The sequence below is a fragment of the Amblyomma maculatum genome, chromosome 3 (genome assembly GCF_055883805.1).
Source record: "Amblyomma maculatum isolate TAMU_Amacu chromosome 3, ASM5588380v1, whole genome shotgun sequence".
NCBI lineage: Eukaryota > Metazoa > Arthropoda > Arachnida > Ixodida > Ixodidae > Amblyomma > Amblyomma maculatum.
In genome coordinates, this window is record NC_139346.1 from 68,534,350 (window position 1) to 68,554,183 (window position 19,834).

The 19,834-nt window shown below is 45.4% G+C and overlaps 1 protein-coding gene across 2 annotated transcripts; it reads left to right on the forward strand.

Annotated features, from left to right (window-relative positions):
• The first annotated feature begins 556 nt into the window (after nucleotides 1-556).
• LOC146194918 (glutathione S-transferase 4-like) lies at nucleotides 557-19,524 on the forward strand. Of its 2 annotated transcripts, none has more exons than XM_084597584.1 (5): nucleotides 557-751; nucleotides 8,196-8,254; nucleotides 14,184-14,325; nucleotides 17,383-17,553; nucleotides 19,357-19,524. In XM_084597584.1, exons 1-5 carry the CDS (start codon nucleotides 611-613, stop codon nucleotides 19,492-19,494), a joined length of 651 nt encoding a protein of 216 aa, XP_084453710.1. In that variant the 5' UTR covers nucleotides 557-610; the 3' UTR covers nucleotides 19,495-19,524. The 2 variants fall into 2 exon arrangements, with proteins under 2 accessions (XP_084453710.1, XP_084453711.1); XM_084597585.1 differs by having other exon boundaries at nucleotides 17,383-17,479.
• Nucleotides 19,525-19,834: the final 310 nt, after the last annotated feature.

Sequence of the window (19,834 nt, forward strand, 5' to 3'; positions counted from 1 at the left end):
TTGGCAGGTTGCAATTGGGCAAAATATACTGAGTGCTCTAGCCTGTTCCCGAGAAACCTCTCCGCGTCCGAGGGATGTACCTAGAGGGCAGGTTTTTTATTAAAAGTGATAATCTGACATATGAAAGTCAACATGAGCGGCCCACGTCTATACTGAACGTTAAGAGATGAAAAATATCAGCCCAGCACGGAAAGTGACCGTCGGTCTTCGTATCGGATACCTGCCTGTGCCATAGCAGCCCACACTGTGTCTATTATTGTACAGCGAAGCAACACTTGTGCAAAACCATGTAATGTGGGGACCTTTGAATTAGCGGCATGTCAAATTTTAGTCCGCACATGTACAATTCATCCTTCTATTTTCCAGCTCCCATTAGTTTAACCTACATCGCATATACACAGCAAATCATTTTATTGCCGTTCTTTCGCTAAGCTGCCAGCCTTAGTATCTAGAGAATGCAGGCTACATTACTGGCGGGGAAGGGTAATCTTTCCTTCTCCCACTCAAGTGTCTATAAAAACGAGCACAAATAGGCGCGACCATGGCCTATTCACTCCCATCGGTCGGGTGATCGTGGTCGAAGCGCAGCTGCTCCGCGTCTATTGCCGCCATGCCCGCCACACTGTACAACCTGTTGGGCAGCCCGCCCTGCAACTTCGTTCGCTCACTGGCCAGGCACCTGGGCGTGGAGATGAGCATGAGAGACCTTGACGTTAGCAAGAAGGAGCACCTCAGCGAAGAGTATTCCAAAGTATGTGAGCTATAACGTTTTGTTTGAAGTCAATTTTGAGGGCATTTCTCTGCTCTACTGGAAGAGCGAGCGCCCGTGTATAAAAGTATGGCGTGGAAGGCGCTCGTATGGCTCCATATACCAACGTTCCTAAAGTATGGTTGTAGAAATCTGAACGTGGAATAACAGCTGATTTCTTGAAACAGGTATACACTTGGCAGCTCGTAGGCACGCTTTACGCCCGCACTCTGATATTTAAATGTCCTCAATGAATCCGAAAAGAAAAATCTCTGTGCTTCGCCAGCGGCCATAAAAGCTTTATTACCGCTGGCTGCGTGTACGCAGTTTGTGTTGCAAAGGTTTATTTCCAATGTTGATAGAGGATCTTCCCACTATACTATCAGTTTGTGCGTAGCTCGCATATATTCCCTCTGAGCTTGAAATGCAAAGAATACACTTCTCACTGTGCATATAAAGGCGGCAAGGTAGGCCAAGGGCGGCGAAATATGAAGCATGACGAGACCGGGAACGCGAGAATGCACACGTAAAACAAAAAAAAAAACGAAATAAGGCACCCAATTAGAGCAAAATTTTTATTTCAAAACCTAGTATTTTATGATTCTTGCCGCATGAAATTTGCAAGAATTAAGTATTTGACGTCCCTTTATCCACGGCTTTATCACACAACTCCAACCGAATTTCGCGGTTTATTTCTTCTACGTCATCGCTTCCCCTTATATAGACACAGTTCATGCTTCCAGAGTCTGAACTACAATTTGTGCTTGAGAGCTCTCCTTCAATAATTAGGAAAGAGGCATCCTGGGGAACAAGGTACAATAAAAGATCGTAGCATTCCAAACTCGTTCATTGTGCTCAGGTTGCATCGAATGGACATCCGCCGCTATAGTACCGCATACCTAAATCCATTTCTTCATAGTCCTGCGTCTACCTGCTGAAGTTCTAGGCACTTAAAATTTAAGGCTGTAAAAACAAACAAAAATAGTCCCTACTGGTCCGCCTAGATACCAGGTAGCAGAATTGCATGGCGTGTCACACCTGTGTATCGCGACTCAGCAGCTTGGTTTCTTCTACTCAAATCTGCCACTATTATATTCCAGTGGCGATAGCCTTATCTGATATTAATATTTGTGATTGAGCGCTTCTTCTGCATCAGAAGACATGTTGTGTGTGTTCAAGAGATTAGGCATCTTTGTAACACTCCCAAACACAACAAGCTACAATCAATTTTCAGATTGCAGACTTAGACCTTAAGGACAGCCTTGTCGTGGTAGCTCAGTCGTTAGGGCACTCGAGTGCAGAAGCCAAAGAAGCGAGTTCGATCGCTGCCATAGCCCGTACCAGTTACAAGACGAACTGGCATTTCGGTCATTTTGAGATCTCGACACCTCCCACTACCATCACGAAAGCATTCCTTAAAGGCGAACTGAAACGAAGTCTTACTCGATTGTGAATGACTGTAAATCATTTCGATACATCAAAGAAGCGGTCGTGACCACGTTCGAGGCTTATATGTAACGATGTATAAGAAATATAGGAGCTTTAAGATTCCTGTAGTAGACGAAAGCGTGCCACTGGTGGCTGTCGAACAGTTAGGCGGATAGTCGGATATGACGTATAACCGAGCGCGGAGAGCTGACTACGAAACGACAATCGTGCGCCGATCGTAGATGGCGAGTGCATTCGGCAAGTAAAAAAAGAGTTGTACTCTGCGGTTCTCGGGGTTTATTCTATTCGCACCAATACTCAGTACCCTATGCGAGAGCAATACTTAGCTGATCTTCAGTCGTGGGCTGCCCGAACACATGCGCCGTAGCCGAAGTTAGCATGCACCTCCGAAGAACAGCAAGCTGCGAAAGCAGTGGGTGTTGGCAATTAAACGGGATACATATATGGCGACGAAACACAGCGCACTTTGTTGAGCTCATATGAAAATTTACGAGTTCGTGCATGACTTGAACCTGGGCGGAAACCTGCCGTTTGCAACAATTATTAGGCTTTTGAAGTATGACGCATGGCCGCCCCACTGCCCGCCGCTATAGCCTTGGAATTTGTGACTCTAGGTACGTACATCCTTTTTCAAAGGTATATAGCCCAGGTGCGCTGCTTCTGAGCCTTGCAGTGGCGCTTATATAGCATTAGTGGATGTCCTTTCCATTTTAGAGGATAGGAAAAAACGTCTTACAATCAAGAGGCTTCCGAGATTGGAAATGCATTACAAGCCGCACGAAGTGACTCAGAAGCCCACCCCCTGGGCTCGAACCTTTTGACAAAGACTGTACAATTGGATGAGAAAATCTAGATGTGTAAACGTGGGCAGTGCTGAGCGGGAAGACGAACCGCGCACCGACCTCCGTCCGCATTTTAGCCCTAATATGCATCGTGTTTGCCAGCACAATTCTTGGCTAATGTGGTAATACACTGCAGGCACGAAATAGCTATAGGCCTAAGGGCTCCCGCAACGATTCTGTATGACAAGAGTCTGATGCCTTAACTTCACGAAAACTATACTTTCGTTAGAAAGTTACATTTACTTGTAAAGTACGCGAACTGAAACCTACCTATATCGTTGACACAAATATACTTTTCAGTGCTTTCACCAAAGCGCGCAGCTATCTTCGCTTCGAATAATTCCACGCATCAGTCAAATGAGATCCCGCCTGGTGAATTCGCAATGTTGATCCCGTTCAATATGATTTGTCTCATCGTTGTTCTTCTGGCGGTTTCATTACATCGGCGAACGCGTAATCGACGTTACACACAATACAATGCAGTCTTGAGACTTCTAACACTCCAGCAGCACAAAAAACGCACTCGTATTATTTATTCCAGCACTTTTTACATCAGAGTTGGTGTAAACGCGCACATATTTACACCAACTATAGAAAGAGATGCCGGGAGTTTATGACTTTTTATTGTCTTATTGCCTAAGCGAGGATAGCCTTAAAATTATCTCTCTCAAAAACGTCAACGATTAAAAAAAAGCGTGTTTTCAAAAGTTATAATACCTAGACTTTACTGTGCTCAATTAAATTCATTTTTGGTTTGTTGTTCTCTCTTTTAATGTTTTTATAATATTCCTGTAATTTACTGTATAAATATATCGTTGTAATAATTTTCAAATGCAAGATGTGTTTGAACACGTATGTACATTTTTTTTTTATGTACTACAACTCATGTGCGTTTGTTGTACCCTTGGACCCCTGGCTTCCTGGGCCGCACTCAAGCAAAATTGTGCTTAAGCTGTGTAAAGTATATTTTGTATGAATGAAACCGGAAATAAATAAATATGTATTATTATTATTATTATTATTATTATTATTATTATTATTATTATTATTATTATTATTATTATTATTATTATTATTATTATTATTATTATTATTATTATTATTATTATTAGTAGTAGTAGTAGTAGTAGTAGTAGTAGTAGTAGTAGTAGTAGTAGTAGTAGTAGTAGTACTAGCAGTAGTAGTAGTAGTAGTGGTAGTAGTATAGGAGTAGTAGTAGTAGTAGCAGTCAAGGCTGCATACTGTCGCCCTGCCTATTTAACCTATATGCTGAGTGCATCATGACGAAGGCCGGTCTGGACGAGTCTTCAGCTGGAATGAAAATTGCTGGAAAACGTATCAACAACCTCAGATATGCGGACGATACCACGTTAATGGCAGAACGTGAAGTGGAACCCAAAAGACTTCTGATGCACGTACAAGAAGAGAGTGAGAAGTTTGGGCTTAAAATGAACTTTAAAAAGACAAAGATCATGGCGTCTTGCCCTATCAAGTCCCGGAGCATCAGGGAACATGAAGTGGAAGCTGTGATAGATTTTCTTTTCTTGGGCTAAAAGATTACCCCGGAAGGTGACTGCAGCCATGAAGTTAGGAGACGCTTGCTTCTGGGAAAGAGAGCCATGGCTAGCCTTGACCGCCTAGTAAAGAGCAGAGACATTACACTGCCAACCAAGATCCGTATAACTCGTGTTATTTTCTTTCCAGTTGTGATGCATGGATGCGAGAGTTGGACTGTGAAGATGACTGACCGCCGAAGAATTGACGCGTTTGAATTGTGGTGCTAGCGGAGACTCTTGAAAGTTTCTTGGACGGCCAGAAGATCAAATCAGTCGATATTGCCGAGGATAAACCCTGACTGCTCATTGGAGGGTCAAATTCTAAAGTTAAAGCTCAGATAATTTGGTCATCTGATGAGAAGAGAGAAGTCGCTGGAGGAAGCTTTGATGTTGGGAAAGGTTGAGGGTCACCGGAGAAGGGGTAGGAAGCGAACGCGTTGGTTAGATGGCATCCTCGAAGCGCTGCAGATGAAATTATGTGATGTTAGGAAGATAGTGAGAGACCGGAAAGCGTGGCATGATATGGTCCATAGGGTCACGAAGAGCGGGACACGACTGAACGACTGAACTGAGTAGTAGTAGTAGTAGTAGTACAAAAGGCGGAGTCGAAACTAAATAAACCACGGCAACTTCTCGACCGCCACCGCGGCAACCTGGGTAAAAATGACTCAGTCATGTCCGGTTCTACGTCACTTCCTACGACCTGTAATGGCAGCCTTTTTTGCGCACTCAGTTTTCAAGGTAGTGATTTTGAAAACCAGAATCTTGCCTACTCATCTCAAACGGGACTGTCATATTTTCATTTTACCCCTTCTTTTTGATGTACTACTGGAAAAGGGCTTTCTTTATCAGTTGAAAGTGTTGTTTCACTTGGCCTTATAGTGAGCTCAGGTGTGTTTTGAAAAAATTACTACCTGCCACCTTCTAAGCGCTCCTCAGATCGTCACATAATATCTCTCCTTCCTGAAGAGCGTTCTAAGTTACCAGTATTTTAATTTAGTTCCATTTATATATTCCTTAAGGAGTTGTCATCGCCTATTTTCGTTCGTATTATTAATGCGCAGTCATGAAAAATAGGAGAGGGAACCAAGTTTTAGCACTCGTTTACTGATTACTTCATAATTACGTATTACAAGCAGTTGTTTTGTTTTCTACCAAGTATTCTTCTGAAATCATAATATTCAGACATCGTCTTCGTATTTAAAAAAGAAATACCCAGGATATTCGCAGTTTTGGGATAGTGGGCAGTTCCCTATTATATTGCTAATGACTACGTTTTTCTAATGGACTGAAAGGATACGTCGCATTAAGAGCGTTTTGTAATAATAAATGCTTCCTGCGTTCTAGAAAAGCGCATATTAATGCAGAAAGATTACTACCCACACATTTTGATTTTACTGTTGAGAATGTGAAGCCTGCTTCGAGCAGGTGCTCGAAACATGTCCCTGCAAGTATATTACGATTAAAAGCCAATCACTAGATCATAAATAGTATGCACTAAACTAGACTATTGCAGCATCTCTGCAGCCGGCTTTTTCATGACCTAAGCTGTGAAGTTGTGAATTTTCCATGCCTTGTTTCGGAGTCTGGCGTTTTTATCGTTCCTCTTCGGGAAACGTGGTTGCATTCAGCACCTTGCCACCTTCATCCTGATAAAAACGCGATCACCCATAAATGCATTGATAAACGGAGAAAGAGGTGGAAAGCACGGCTAAGCGCGGGAAAACATAGCTAAACGAGTCGTCATTTCGACCTCCATGCACTGTTGCTGCAACTGCTGGTTATTATGACGATAGAACTCTTAGAAAAGATGGTCACCCGAACAAAATGAAGCCAAACTTTGCAAAATATGTCGCAGCTAAGCTAAAGGAAGTGAATGTGCTTCTAAATGACAATTTATGCTTCTATATGTAGATGTATTAGCGCGAGCTACTGTAATCTTTGTTGCTGCCAACACCCACGTCGCCTCTTGCTTTCCCTTCCAGCTCGCAGAACGTTGAAGGTAATACGACGAAAATGTTGCGCTCTGTATTCACTCTCAGTGTAGCTTGGACGTGGATCTATACTACTATAGGTACCGCGAAGTGCGCCAACATTTATGTAGAAGGATTGCAGCCACACTCCACCGCTTCCACATACTTTCGGGTTGTTCTAGTGGCCTTTGGCGACTATGTTCTGTGCTTCTTTCACCGACTTTATTTTAGCGTAGCCTAAGGCAGCATTCATTTTATATTTAAATGAGGAGTTGACACGACTTCTGCTATCCGCACAGCCAGTTACTTTATTTTCGTCAATTGAAGAACCCCTCGATCTAACCGACCCACGCTATTTTTGCGAGAACATTTTTAGAAAGGCACTTCATATCCGAATCTCACCCTCACCCTTTTAGCAAGCAAAACTGCGAATCTAAGGCCGCCACACTTGAGTGCTCACTCAGTACTCGAGCCGGAGCTGCCAGTGTCAATGTGGCGCAGTATCTGTGAAGTGTTCTTCGGGCTTCATGTCTTGCTGTATTCCGGCAGCACAATACAGACGGCTGCGCAGGGTGCAGTAATCCGGCCGAAAGCGGCCCGATAACTCTGCGCTTGTTGTTACGTGGTTTCACGGGCATCAAGGAAGAGCTTCGGTTCATTTGGTTTCAGTTTCTTGAGAGCCGCAACGGAAGCCGGAACGAGTGCGTGGAGGGCTGCCTACAGAATAATTTAAGCGAATTGTAGTCGCGTCGCCAAAGATCTTTTCTAAATTTGTTTTCAAATGAATTTATTTCTTACGCCCGTCTCCTCGGGATATCACCGCTAAACTAAGGGAACAGGGTTCATATAAGAATTTTAAATATAAGCACCCTCCCATATTTTGGGTATTGCGATCAGGAAAAAAAAAAGGGGGTTCCATACAGTCGAGTAAATATGGTTGTTCGTTTTGGCTGCAAGTACGTCCAATAAAGCGTTCATTTCTGTACAGTGCCAGTCTGTTTTTGCCTCTTTCAATGTCACCGCCACGTGATAACCATTGCTTCATTTTTATTGTTTTATGTTTTTTATTTTTAATGGGCGTTACGCCACCGTGATGGTGCAGTGGTTAGGGCGCTTGTCTACCGTTGCCAAGGATAGAAGATGAAATCCCGGCAGCCGCGGCTGCTTTTTGATATATGCGGAAAGCAAGGCTCTCGTATGCTATGCGCTATCAGTACAGGTTAAAGAACACCAGGTGTTCGAAATTTCTGGAGTACTGCACAACGGCGACTCTCATAGCCTAAGTCTGTTTGGGACATTAAACCCCATACACAAAACAATGTTTATGGATGCATTGTTAGCAGGTTATAATGTTCAGTTTTAACCATCAATACAACCAAAGCTATCCCTCTAGAGATGTGTAGGTTTTCTTATTACTCTTTTGCTTCATCAAAAACATTCTCATTAGTTTGCTATTGTAGACTAAACACGACGCGAGCCTTAGACAAGCAAGCTTTATAATAAACGGTTTGTTGCACGTCGAAAGATCAGTGTACATATTTTAATAATTTCGTAAATGTATTATACAAGACATCAGAGATAATTAAAGGTACTTCGCCGAGCTTACCTGTTGCCTCTCCTCTTGCAGCTGAACCCATTCCACAGGATTCCTACTCTTGACGATGATGGCTTTGTCGTTTATGAAAGGTATGCTAATTCACAATCTTTCAACAATGCTAAAAAGAAAAAAAAAATAACATTATTGGCGCGCACCTAACATTTTTTTTTTCACTTCACCAGCCAAATTTCTAATGTCTGTTCACAGCGATGTATTTAGGATGGTTTTGCCAAAATGCGTTTTTAGTAATCAGTGAATATCAATGAATGTGGAAAGCATACATGCAAAACTTTTTGATGCTGAAAGTAGGAATTATTTCTGAAATAACGGAACGTAGCCGGCGGCTGGAGGCCAAAGGACTGCCCCTTTATTGATAGGTGTGCTTGGTTTTATAACAGACCCGCACTGATTACAGAATATGATACGCAAGAATGCGGCACGTGTAAACAGTCAAGCTTATGCTATACATCAGCACGCGTACCTGATAACACTGCATCCCCTCCCCCTAAGCTGGAGTACGTAAGACGATCTGGGGGCTTCCGCAGGCGAGTCGAACGACGTGGTGGTTGTTGGTCTTCTGCTTGAGAGCTGACTTCCGGTGCCTCCGTACCTTGGCGAGTTTCTGCCTCCCCGGAACTACGCTGAGCTCCGTCGTTGGTCCGGTCATGGCTCTGCTTGTTAGGTGATGAACCTGTGACTAGTCGTGGCCGGAGTTGGTCTACGTGGCGTCGTTGCTGTCCCTCAGGTGTTTCCAGTGTCACCATGCGTGCTCCCGTCGTGGACACTACGGTTGCCGGCATCCATCTCCGGCCAGACTGAAACTGGCGCGACCATACATGCCTGCCAGGTTGAAACCGGGTCGGTACTTCTGCTGCTGCTGGAACCGCTTCGCTCGAACCGTCATGTCTTATCACCTTGGTAGCCGTGATAGAAGCTGTCAGCCGGGTTCGGGGACGGAAGGCCAACAGCCGTTCCGCTGGCGATTTTCCTCCTTCCAAAGGTGTCGTTCTATAACGGAATAAAAACTTGATTAGTCGTTCTTGCAGTGTACCTGTTGGATTCTTCCGAAGACCTTCCTTTATTGTTCGCACGGCCCGTTCCGCCAACCCATTTGACTGGGGATGGTATGGGGCGGTTCTTATGTGTTTCACTTGGTTTTCCTGCAAGAAACTGGACATGGCAGAGCTTGAAAATTGTGGTCCGTTATCCGATACCACACAGAATGGCAAGCCAAAGCGTGCGAAAATACCTCGAAGTACTTTAACGGTGACCTCCGCTGTGATCGTTTTCAAAGGTATGGCTTCAATCCACTTTGTCTCAGCATCAACCAGCACAAAAATTTGGTAGCCCTTGATGGGGCCCGCAAAGTCCATATGAACCCTGTACCAGGGCTTGTTGCTCACCGGCCAGGGACTGGGAACTTCCGCAGCCGGCATGGGCCAGCATTGTATACATTGCGGGCAACTTCGAACCAACACTTCGATGTCCCTATCTAACCCAGGGTACCAAAACAACGCCCGAGCCGTGCGCTTCATGGCACTGATACCGGGGTGACTGTCGTGCAGTTCCTTTAGCATGCTTTGTCGCGCCGCCTCCGGCAACACTACTCGATGACCCCAGTAAATCAGGTCGTGACTGGCCGCGAGCTCGTTGCGGCGAGAAAAGTATGGCATCAGGTGTTGCTGTGCGGCTGATAAATACCGTGGCCAGCCATGTGCGATCCACCACCTGATCTGATGAAGCGTATCGTCCGAGCCGCTTAGGTCCACTAGCTGTTGAGCGGAAAGGGCGGTGGAATTGAGGCTCTCTGTATAAAGTACGTATTCCATGGGTTCTTGCCCTCCTCGGTCTTCCATGCACGGCAGTGGAAGGCGACTGAGAGCGTCTGCGTTAGCATTTAGCTGTCCTGGCCGATACTCCAGATCATAATGGTAAGCCGCCAGTAACAACGCCCACCGCTGAATTCTTCCTGCTGCCATTTGCGGAATCGGCTTTTCCGGGTGGAACAGACCTGTCAGTGGCTTGTGATCCGTCACCAGAGTAAAATGTTTCGCCAACAAATAATCTCGAAACTTGGTAACGCCGAAAACCAAAGCCAGCGCTTCTTTCTCCAGTTGCGAATAATTCCGCTCCGCAGGTGTCAGTGCTCTTGAACGGAACGATATGGGATAGTCCCGGTTTCCAATTCGGTGTGACAACACAGCGCCGACCCCCACTGGCGAAGCATCGCATTCAAGCCGCAACGGCTTTTCGGGGTCGTAGTGTACGAGAAGCTGTGCTTTTGCCATAGCCTGCTTTGCTGCCTGGAATGCTTCCTCATGCTCGCATCCCCATTGCCATCGCGCTCCTTTAGTCAACAGGCTATAGAGGGGAACCAGCGTAGTGGCAAGGTTGGGCAAAAACTTGGCGTAATATTTGATCAATCCCAAGAAGGATTTAAGCTGGCTCACCGTCTCCGGTCTGGGTGCGGCTGTGACGGCTTCCATATTCTCAGGGGGGTGTAGTCCAGTTGCATCAATCTTGTGGCCCAAGAACGAAACTTGCTTCTCGCGGAACCTGCATTTGTCACGGTTCAGCTTGAGCCCATTATCACGCAGCCGCTCGAAGACTTGCCGGAGAGTTGAGTTGTCGTTTTGTTTTTCGGCCATAATAATGTCATCTAAGTATACCTTGACGCGAGGGATGCCTTGTAGAACGGACTCGAGGCGACGCTGGAACAAAGCTGGAGCCGATGCGATGCCGAAAGCGAGGCGGTTGTATGCAAACAACCCTTTGTGGGTGTTTAACACGGCCATTTTTCGTGTCTCGTCGTCCAGTGGAAGTTGATTATATGCGTGCCGTAAATCCAGAGTGGTGAACACCTCCCCTCCGTACAGAGATGCGAAGATGTCCTCGATTTTTGGTAATGGGTACTGTTCCAAATGTGTCGCCTGATTCACGGTTAGTTTGAAGTCACCGCACAGTCTAATTTCACCGTTCCGTTTTACTACGGGCATGACAGGCGTAGCCCACTCGGAAACTCTCACTGGTGAAAGCACTCCTTCCTGTACCATGCGGTCAATTTCTGCCGATACCTTTTCCCGAAGCGCGTAGGGCACTGGTCGAGCCTTGAGAAAGCGTGGTACCGCGGCCTCTTTTTTGTGTAGTTTCACGGGCGGCCCCTTACAACGACCCAAACTATCCTCGAAAATTTCCGGAAATTCCGCCAAAAGTTCGACTGTCGCTGCGTCACCCTGAACCAGATGTACTTTCTGCAGCGCCCATTCTTCCAGTAGTGCCATACCCGCATTCTGGAAGGCTTGGATGGTGTTCCGGCCGCACAACAAAGGCCCGTCGCAATCCACAACCACGAGCGAGCTGTCCACTTGCGTGTTACCGCATTCGACTTTCATGGCCACTCGGCCAAGGACCGGAAGCGGCCCCAGGAAGCACGATAGGCGCAGTGCAGTCTTCTCCAGTGTCGGCCAATAGTCGCGGTGGTTCTCGAATACCTTCCTTGGAATGACGCTGACAGTAGACCCTGTATCCACGAGCATGCGCAGGTTCCGACCTTCCCAGATGAAATTCCTTTCGAATGGCCTTACGGCCTCGTTAGTACTGTAGCTGTGAGCCACCAAAGCGTAGAGCATATCTTGCTCACTGCCGTCGCTGCCGTCTGCTTCCTTCACCGCGTATGTTCCTGAAGGGTTAGCGCGACCACTGGAGCACATCCGTGCTAGGTGTCCTTTCCTGCCGCACTTGTGACACGTCGCTTTCTTGTGTCTACACACTTCTGAAGCATGGTTCGAGCCACATATCCCCCATTGCGAGGACTCGGTCGTGGATCCTTGCTTGCGTCCGGATTTCTGCGGATACCGGCTGTGCTTCCGTACGACGTTGGCAGCCGCCTCGTTGTCATTAAAGCTCCTTTCTTGCATCACCCGGACATTCGCCTCGGCGGTTTCCGCGGCTAGAGCAAAAGCTTCTGCCTCTGCCAGGCTCAGCTTCTTTTGCGATAACATATGCCGTCGAGCCTGTTCGTCATGGATTCCGCAGACAATCCGATCCCGCAACATGCGATCCAAAAACTTATCAAAACTGCAATCCTTGGCGAGACGCCTCAGGTCGGTGATGTAGTCCCGTACCCTTTCGCCGTCCGCTTGGTTCCGCATAAAGAAAGCGTAGCTAGCTGCTATCTTATTGGCTTGGGGATCAAAGTGGTTGTCCAGGAGCTGTACGACGGCCTCGTAGCTCAGACTGTTCACCGATTCCGTCTGGCACTGGCCTTGAAGCACGCGCACCACGTTGTCACTCAGTGCCGACACCAGAAGCGCACGCTGTTTTCCTGGATCTGTGATGCTGTGGCCCTCAAAAAAGGCCTCCAAACGAACACGGTAAGTGCCCCAGCTACTAGTCGTGTCGTCGAACTCGGGTGGCCTGGCTGCCATCGTGCAGCAACTATCCCATCCTCGTCGCCACTGAAATAACGGAACGTAGCCGGCGGCTGGAGGCCAAAGGACTGCCCCTTTATTGATAGGTGTGCTTGGTTTTATAACAGACCCGCACTGATTACAGAATATGATACGCAAGAATGCGGCACGTGTAAACAGTCAAGCTTATGCTATACATCAGCACGCGTACCTGATAACACTGCAATTTCCACCGGTGCGCCCTGGTAATATTTAAAAATATCCTATTCCTTTACATGTCTGGTTGAAAAGATAGAAACGAAAAATATCCGATCCACTTGGGGACATTCTGGCCAAATTCTTTGCATCGGCTTTTTTTTTTTTGCAGGTTGAGCATTGTGCTTTTGGTATGTTTTACTGCTATAATAAGAGCATTGTCGTAGTCCTCAAACCTTACTTCCCGTCAAATATATATTGTCCAGTTAAGATAGACCGGAGGAAATTTTTTGCCGAGCAAGGAATGTTTTGTACTGTCAAAACTTGCTATTTGCTGATTTGTTTTATAACTACAGAGTTACTTTCGGCCAGCGATATGCTTTTTGTAAGCAGGTAGAATAATGAACCTGAAAGAACTAACCCTCTGCTTGACCACCCTTTTGTATTCATTCAAGGGTTCCTGTTTTCACCTTGCGCCGGCAACACAAACATTTGGTAAAGGCAAACTAGGATAAGAACGTGAACTCAGAAAGACTTTCAAATGTTTTTCTTACATTGGTCGCATTTGTCTCTGCTTCGGCAGAATATATTTGGTGGCTGTACAAGGATATGCGTGTTAAGATCACCGAGATATGAATGGGCATGATCATCATAAGAAGTCTACCTTAAAGTCACTTTTAGTCATAATAAAGGAAATGAAGCCTCCCACAACGCTGGGGTCGTTAAAAATTGAGTTTGCCCTAGTGTAACTTTGTTGCAGTCTACGTAAGCCAGGGCAGACATTTTTGAACAACGTTGAACAATAAGTTAGCGGTCACACTGTTTCAAGAAATACGCCTCATAACTTGTCCCGATATGTAGGTCGCATGAGGCCGCGCACTTTTTTTCGAAAAGAAGTCCGCAGAAAAACGCTGAATGTTATGGGAATATTTGTAGGAGCATAACGTATTCAGGTCGTTTCGTACCTCCCTGTAAGTTATTATCGCATAAACTAAGTAGCTTTTTTAAGGAAGGTGATTAAAGAAAGGAGGAAATAAAACGATTTGGATCTTCTTAAAGGGTCTATATAAACAAACAGGTTTAGTTCCTTACAAAGTTTGCCTCCTCAGCTTTCGAGATATTGAATTCTGGAGATTTAAACGCTTTCGGCCGCACTGCAAGCTTTTGATTGTCTTTTGCACTAACGGCGTTACCATTAAATGAGCATCTTTGCGGCAACATATCGGCTTAACCTGCACTGCCTTGTTATGCATTCGGGAACTAAACTTGAATCTCAGTGTTAGGCAGGTCAGGAAACGTTCCACTCCCACGGTTCCGTTCAACTAATAGTGGATGCTGTGTAGATATAGCTTAGCAAAAATTCAAACGCTGCACTCACTCACAGTTTTTTACCCCATCTTTTATTCTCCCGCAGCAACGCCATTGCTTACTACCTTCTCCGCAAGTACGCCCCTGAGTCCGAGCTGTACCCCAGCTGTCTCAAGCTTCGCACTCGCATCGACCAGCTGTTGGCCGTAGTCTCCAACGAAATTCACCCCAAGCAACAAGTCTTCTTAGTGAGTGTGGTTTTCCCCATATTCAACTTTCTAACAAGTCGAGTCCACTCCACAATGTTAGCCGCGCATATGCTACAAAATGCAAGAAGTATTGACACCGTAGCGCACAGTGGTCAGGTGGGTATCGAGCCGAGGCGGAATTCTTCAGGTAGATTCCCAAAAGGAATTCGGCAGTGGGCTGCATTCGTCCTAAAAAAAGCAACTGTGATTTCATCTTGCGCTAGCCTGGTGTGCATTTAAACCCATTCTCCAAAATTTTAACACCGCTCGGGATTCTCACTGTTAGGAGTATTTTACAGAGCTGTTATAATGTGCGCACCCAGATACTTGTTTCTTTCTAGATAGGAAGCGAAGCAGCTTGAAAAGACTGTATAACGTGCTTGCGTTGTGTAACGCATGTGAGTATAGAGTTTGCGTTTCGATATCAAGTACACAACAATCCGCCAATAATTTACAAAAGTTATTAATGCGAAAGAATTACTTTGCTATGTTCACAGATTTCCGCGTCCGCAGGCCGCGTCCGCAGGCCACGTCCGTAGACCGCGTAAGCAAATCGTGTCCGCAGCAGTTGTAATTGAAAGTGGTAGAGGTTAATGAATGGTGTCAATCGATACAGGGTGACATAATATTGTGTCCGAAAGTATAATCGGGTCGATAAGTTACCTAGATAATTATTTACAGGAAGAAACATAAAAGTAAAGGCGAAATTTGTCTCATTAGCCAATGGCTTGGCGCCACATTTGAATGTATCAAACTAAAATAGTTGAATAAATCAGTCAGTTAAGGTGACGTTAAGGATGTGACGTCACGCAACCTGAAGTGGAGCCAAAAAAGGGCATAGGAAGGGATTGGTGCGCCCTTTGAAAGTACCAAATACTAAAGTAGTTAATTAAGGAAGTCAATTAGGGTGACGCCAATGGTGTGACGTTACGCAACCGGTAGTAGAGCCGAAAAAGGGCATAGGAGGAGATTGGCGCACAATTTGATAGTACCAAATGCTAAAGTAGGTAATTAACGCCGTCAATAAGGGTGACGTCAAAGATGTGACGTCACGTAACCGGAAGTAGAGCCTAAAAAGGGCATAGGAAGAAGTTTGCACGCAATTTTAAAGTACCAAAGACTAAAATGGGTAAACAAGAAGTGAATCAAGCAACTAGAAGCAAAACCAACAGCAGCATTCGTGCTTTCTCATTATTCCAATGCAGATTCGTCAGTGCTCTTTAATTTTTGTACAGTCCCACTTCCGTAACCTCGTTATGCCTAATGACAGTTTCGCGAATCTTGTCATGCAGTATATGAGACTTCTCTGACGTTATTTTCCAAAAATTGCGATAAAAATAGCTATGGCAAAACTGAAGCCAATAATTTTTATGTGTAGCCTGAAGAATTTATCGGGGATATCAGCGGCCTGTGTACGGCTTATGGCTTTGTTTTCTCTCCATACGCGTGGTGACAACACGTTTGCGCGAAGAGCAAGCTACCGAGCCGAGTTATGTACTGTGCCCGAAGCTTAGCTGTGGTCTAAAAACGTTTTTTAATTAGCCGGTTCGATGTATGAGCTGAAAAAAAAGCTAAATTGCCGCATTTCAACTATTTTGTCCCTGTGTGTATAGCCTAAGGCTAAAATCTGCAGGCGCATATGTAGGCGACGCCGCTGAGGACATATCATCTTGTCTTGCCGTCAGTTCTGAAGTTTATGCCCATTTCCTTCAGTAAAGGCCTGTCTAAACGTCACGATAGAAAATATAACAAGGGAGTACATGTATGACTTTCTCTCCCAGCAGCGAACGTCACGACAGCGGATGGGGGATAAAGTGCCAGCAAATGAAGCTTCGAGCACGGATTGGAGTCGAGGCTCGCGGTTTCCTCTCGTCACTTTAACAAAGTCCGTGCGCGCAGATTCATTTGCTGTCCCGAAAGGGCCATCAAAAGGGTCGCCAGTCCGCTGTTTACCGCAATCCGCCCATAGGCTGTTGGGTACCCTTGTGTTTTCGAGATCTCGGGGGTTTCAGTCTAGACAAGTGTGTGATAAGACATGGTCTGGCAGATGATGCCCTGATGTGAGAAGGCTGCTCATGGTTTTACAGGCATATGTTGGTCTGATGGTGAGAGCCATGATGCAATATATTCTGCACCTTGGACACTTTTTCCTGCTACATCGCACTTAGGTGTACATAAGCCTCCCATATCTGCTGTTTGTTTGCTCTTAGTTGATGTCCTTGAAATTAGCAGCAAGATGGCAGCCTAGAAGTCATCGTTTTGCTCCTTGCATTTACGTACAAATGGACAGCATACTCTGTAGACCTCAATATCATAGAACGCTCTTTGTCAAGTGCCTTCAAAATTCGAGCAGTGAAATTTTACCAGTCAGTTTTTGTGAAGAAAAATTTTGTAATTCTGTAAATGCCTTATTAGAAACCTTCTCGAATAAGTTTTTGGTCAGTATATACGCCATTGCATATAAGGTGCCACAACTTTCGCATATATGCGAGTGGACATAAAATTCTCTCTGCCGACTAAAACACATCGTTCCGCCTTTGTGTACGACCTAACCTACTAAGTCGACGACATTGGTACGATCCCAGGAATGGTGGTGATTTTTTGGTGTGGGCTAAAGCAAGGCCTCAGCAGCCATTATACACAGCCCTTCCTTAAACAAACGAGCTATTCTTCATAGTTAAATGATGCACACTTTTCGCACTTCTTCCATGACATCACTGTTAGTCAACCCAAGCCTTTCTCTTATTATTTGCCTGTATGTGAACAAGTAGCGAGCTGTCTAGGGTTTCCTTATGTCTGGTTTTTGTTAACCTTCACCACATTTCACCCCTAAAATAATAGGCTATTGCTACTATAGAGGTTTGCTTGCTTAGATGATTGCATGTTCTACTCTTTCAGTTGCACTTTTGCAATTTCTCTCATACACATAATGCCTGAGTGAAATGGGGTCAGCCTGGCAACGTAAATTAACACACTCGTCGCCTCGACATCTCCTATAAACCTATTCGTAGCGGGCCTCGCTTACTGCTATCTAAACCCTTGTGACATTTCTTTCAGCGGCCCCGCTTCTGGGACAAAACCAAGCCTTCCAAAGAGGAGGTGGCGGCCTATGAACGCGACGTCCTCGGTGGGATGGAGCATCTAATCGGCGAAAGCAAGTTCGCACTCGGCGACAAGCTCACACTTGCAGATCTTTGTCTAGTCTCGAACCTTGCCATCGCTCTTGAGGTGGGCTGTCAGGAGTTTTATCATCATTCTGACCCTTTTCTAAGCAAATTTTGTATTGTTGTCTTCATTTTTGGGGTGTGAAAGCCCTAAACATCATCTTGCAGCTAGTGTGCATCACTAAATATTAGTGTTAACGAAAATCTAGTAACAGATGTTAAGGGGAAAGCTTTTATATACTCTGAGTGTGGACAGGACTTGTGCGTCCAAGGAGGGTGTCACACCGTCATTGTCGCGACAAGAATTCATTGAAGAGCAAAATAATGCTTGCATGAGGGGGGGGGGGGGAGGGCAATACGTCTTTGTGCCTAATTTTTTCGATGATGCGGAGGATTTAGATAAATAATTAGAGCCACGAAAGTCAATTATATGTCGAAATAGACATGGACGTCGATATAGTGTTTCAGACGTCTAAACAGCCACGGACGTTGAAGTTGAGCAAAATACTCAAACGTGCAAAACTGTTTGGAAAAAAGGGAAAGGGAGCAGAAAAGAAAAAAAGGAAAGAAATATAAAGAAGCAAATAATTAAACAGCCAGCAATTAAGTGACAATAGTCGCAGGCTTTCGCCTTACCGTGTTTATGGCAGATCTAAGTGCCTCCACCCAGTTTGTTTTTTTCAAAGTGCTATATTCTGTGAAAAATGCAGGCATCCTACCGTAAAACCGAAAACCCATCGCGAAAATTCCCAAGGTTATGGCTGTTCAGAAGTGGGGGTTGTTTTTATTTCTCTCTTATTGTCATTCTGTACGAGATGCTGCTCTCTAGTTCGCTTTACCTTACGCGGTTTTATCACGTCTTCGTTCAGTATAAGCATAGATGAGACATCGCTGATTTTAAAATAGTGCAAGCGGCTGCGGGTTTGTGATGGATGACTTCCTCGGCATACAAATGGTGGAATGGGGTGCCAAGCAGGCGGCAAAGAAGTAGGCACAGAGGGAGGAGAACCAATGTGTAAGAAATAATAAATTCCAGCGTCATCATTTTCTCCACAGTTCATTTTATGTCGCCACCAACAGAAATGCATTGTTAAAATTGAGTTTTAGGGTGGGCCATATAATCCGCGTTCCCACCTTATTGCCCCCCCCCCCCCTCCAGCGCGGTGGTGCAGTGGTTAAGATGCTCGACTACTGTCCCGAAGTACTTGGGCTCGAACTCCAACCTCGGCGGCTGCGTTTCAATGGAGACGAAATGGAGTGGCGTCCGTGTGCTGTGCGATATCAGTGTACGGGAAAGAACCCCAGGTGGTCGAAATTTCCGGAGTCATTCACTGCAGCGTCTGTAAGACTGTAATGCCCTGAGTCGCCATGGCACGTTAACCCTAAATAACAAACAAACCAATGATTGCCTGCCTGGAATGAAATATTTATTAATTGGCGGCTTCTTCGAATACCTGCCCCTTTTTATTGAAGCCTCTTACTTTCAGCGTTTTCCTTCGCTCGTTAGCAAAGTGTGTCTGTACTTGAAGTCGGCCTCATATATTCCACCTAGGACCACAGCTTTCATATCAACAGAATGACGAAATTAGCGCTTTCATAAATTCGGCCACTCTCATAATACGTCTGGACATTCTTGGTTTCGTACCGGTCGTATTTAGCCCTTGGTTGGTGCTTAGTCTTCGGCATACGATAAAACATAGGATCCAAAACCCATCTTTAGTATTTTATTATTACGCATTATGTTTTGGTCACCAGGCATTGAATTGAGGGTACTTAGTGGGCTGGCTTTGCTGTGGTTACTAACTACGTCTGACTGTGATAAAACCTGAATATCCTTGCATGCTTCATCAAGTATTTTGTTTTCCAGAATGGCTCTGTGGACCGGGCAAAGTTCCCGAAGTTGGTCAGCTACTACGAGCGGATGAAAGTCGAGCTTGCTTATTTCGATGAAATTTACAGGTCTTCAATAACCAACCTTCAGCAGCGCTGGGCCGAACTCAACTGAAGTTAGAAAATAAAGTGCTGTATCAAAGAACATGGTTTTGACTGTATGCGAAGAGCGAAATAAAACTTTGTACAGTTTTCACTAACGTAAGTCGTCAGCAGAACATCTACATGGCAAAATTAATCCAAGTTTGATATTGTCGGGGGGAGCTAGGGGGGGGGGGGGGGGAGGTAACATCCCAAAGCAACTTAGGCTATGAGAGACGCCGTTTTGTACGACTTTCGACCACCTGGGGTACTTAATTGTGCGCTGACATCGCACAGCACACGGGCGCCTTGATTTTTGCCTAAATCGAAAAGCTGGCGTCGCGGCCTGGATCCGATTCCTGATCCTTGAGCAT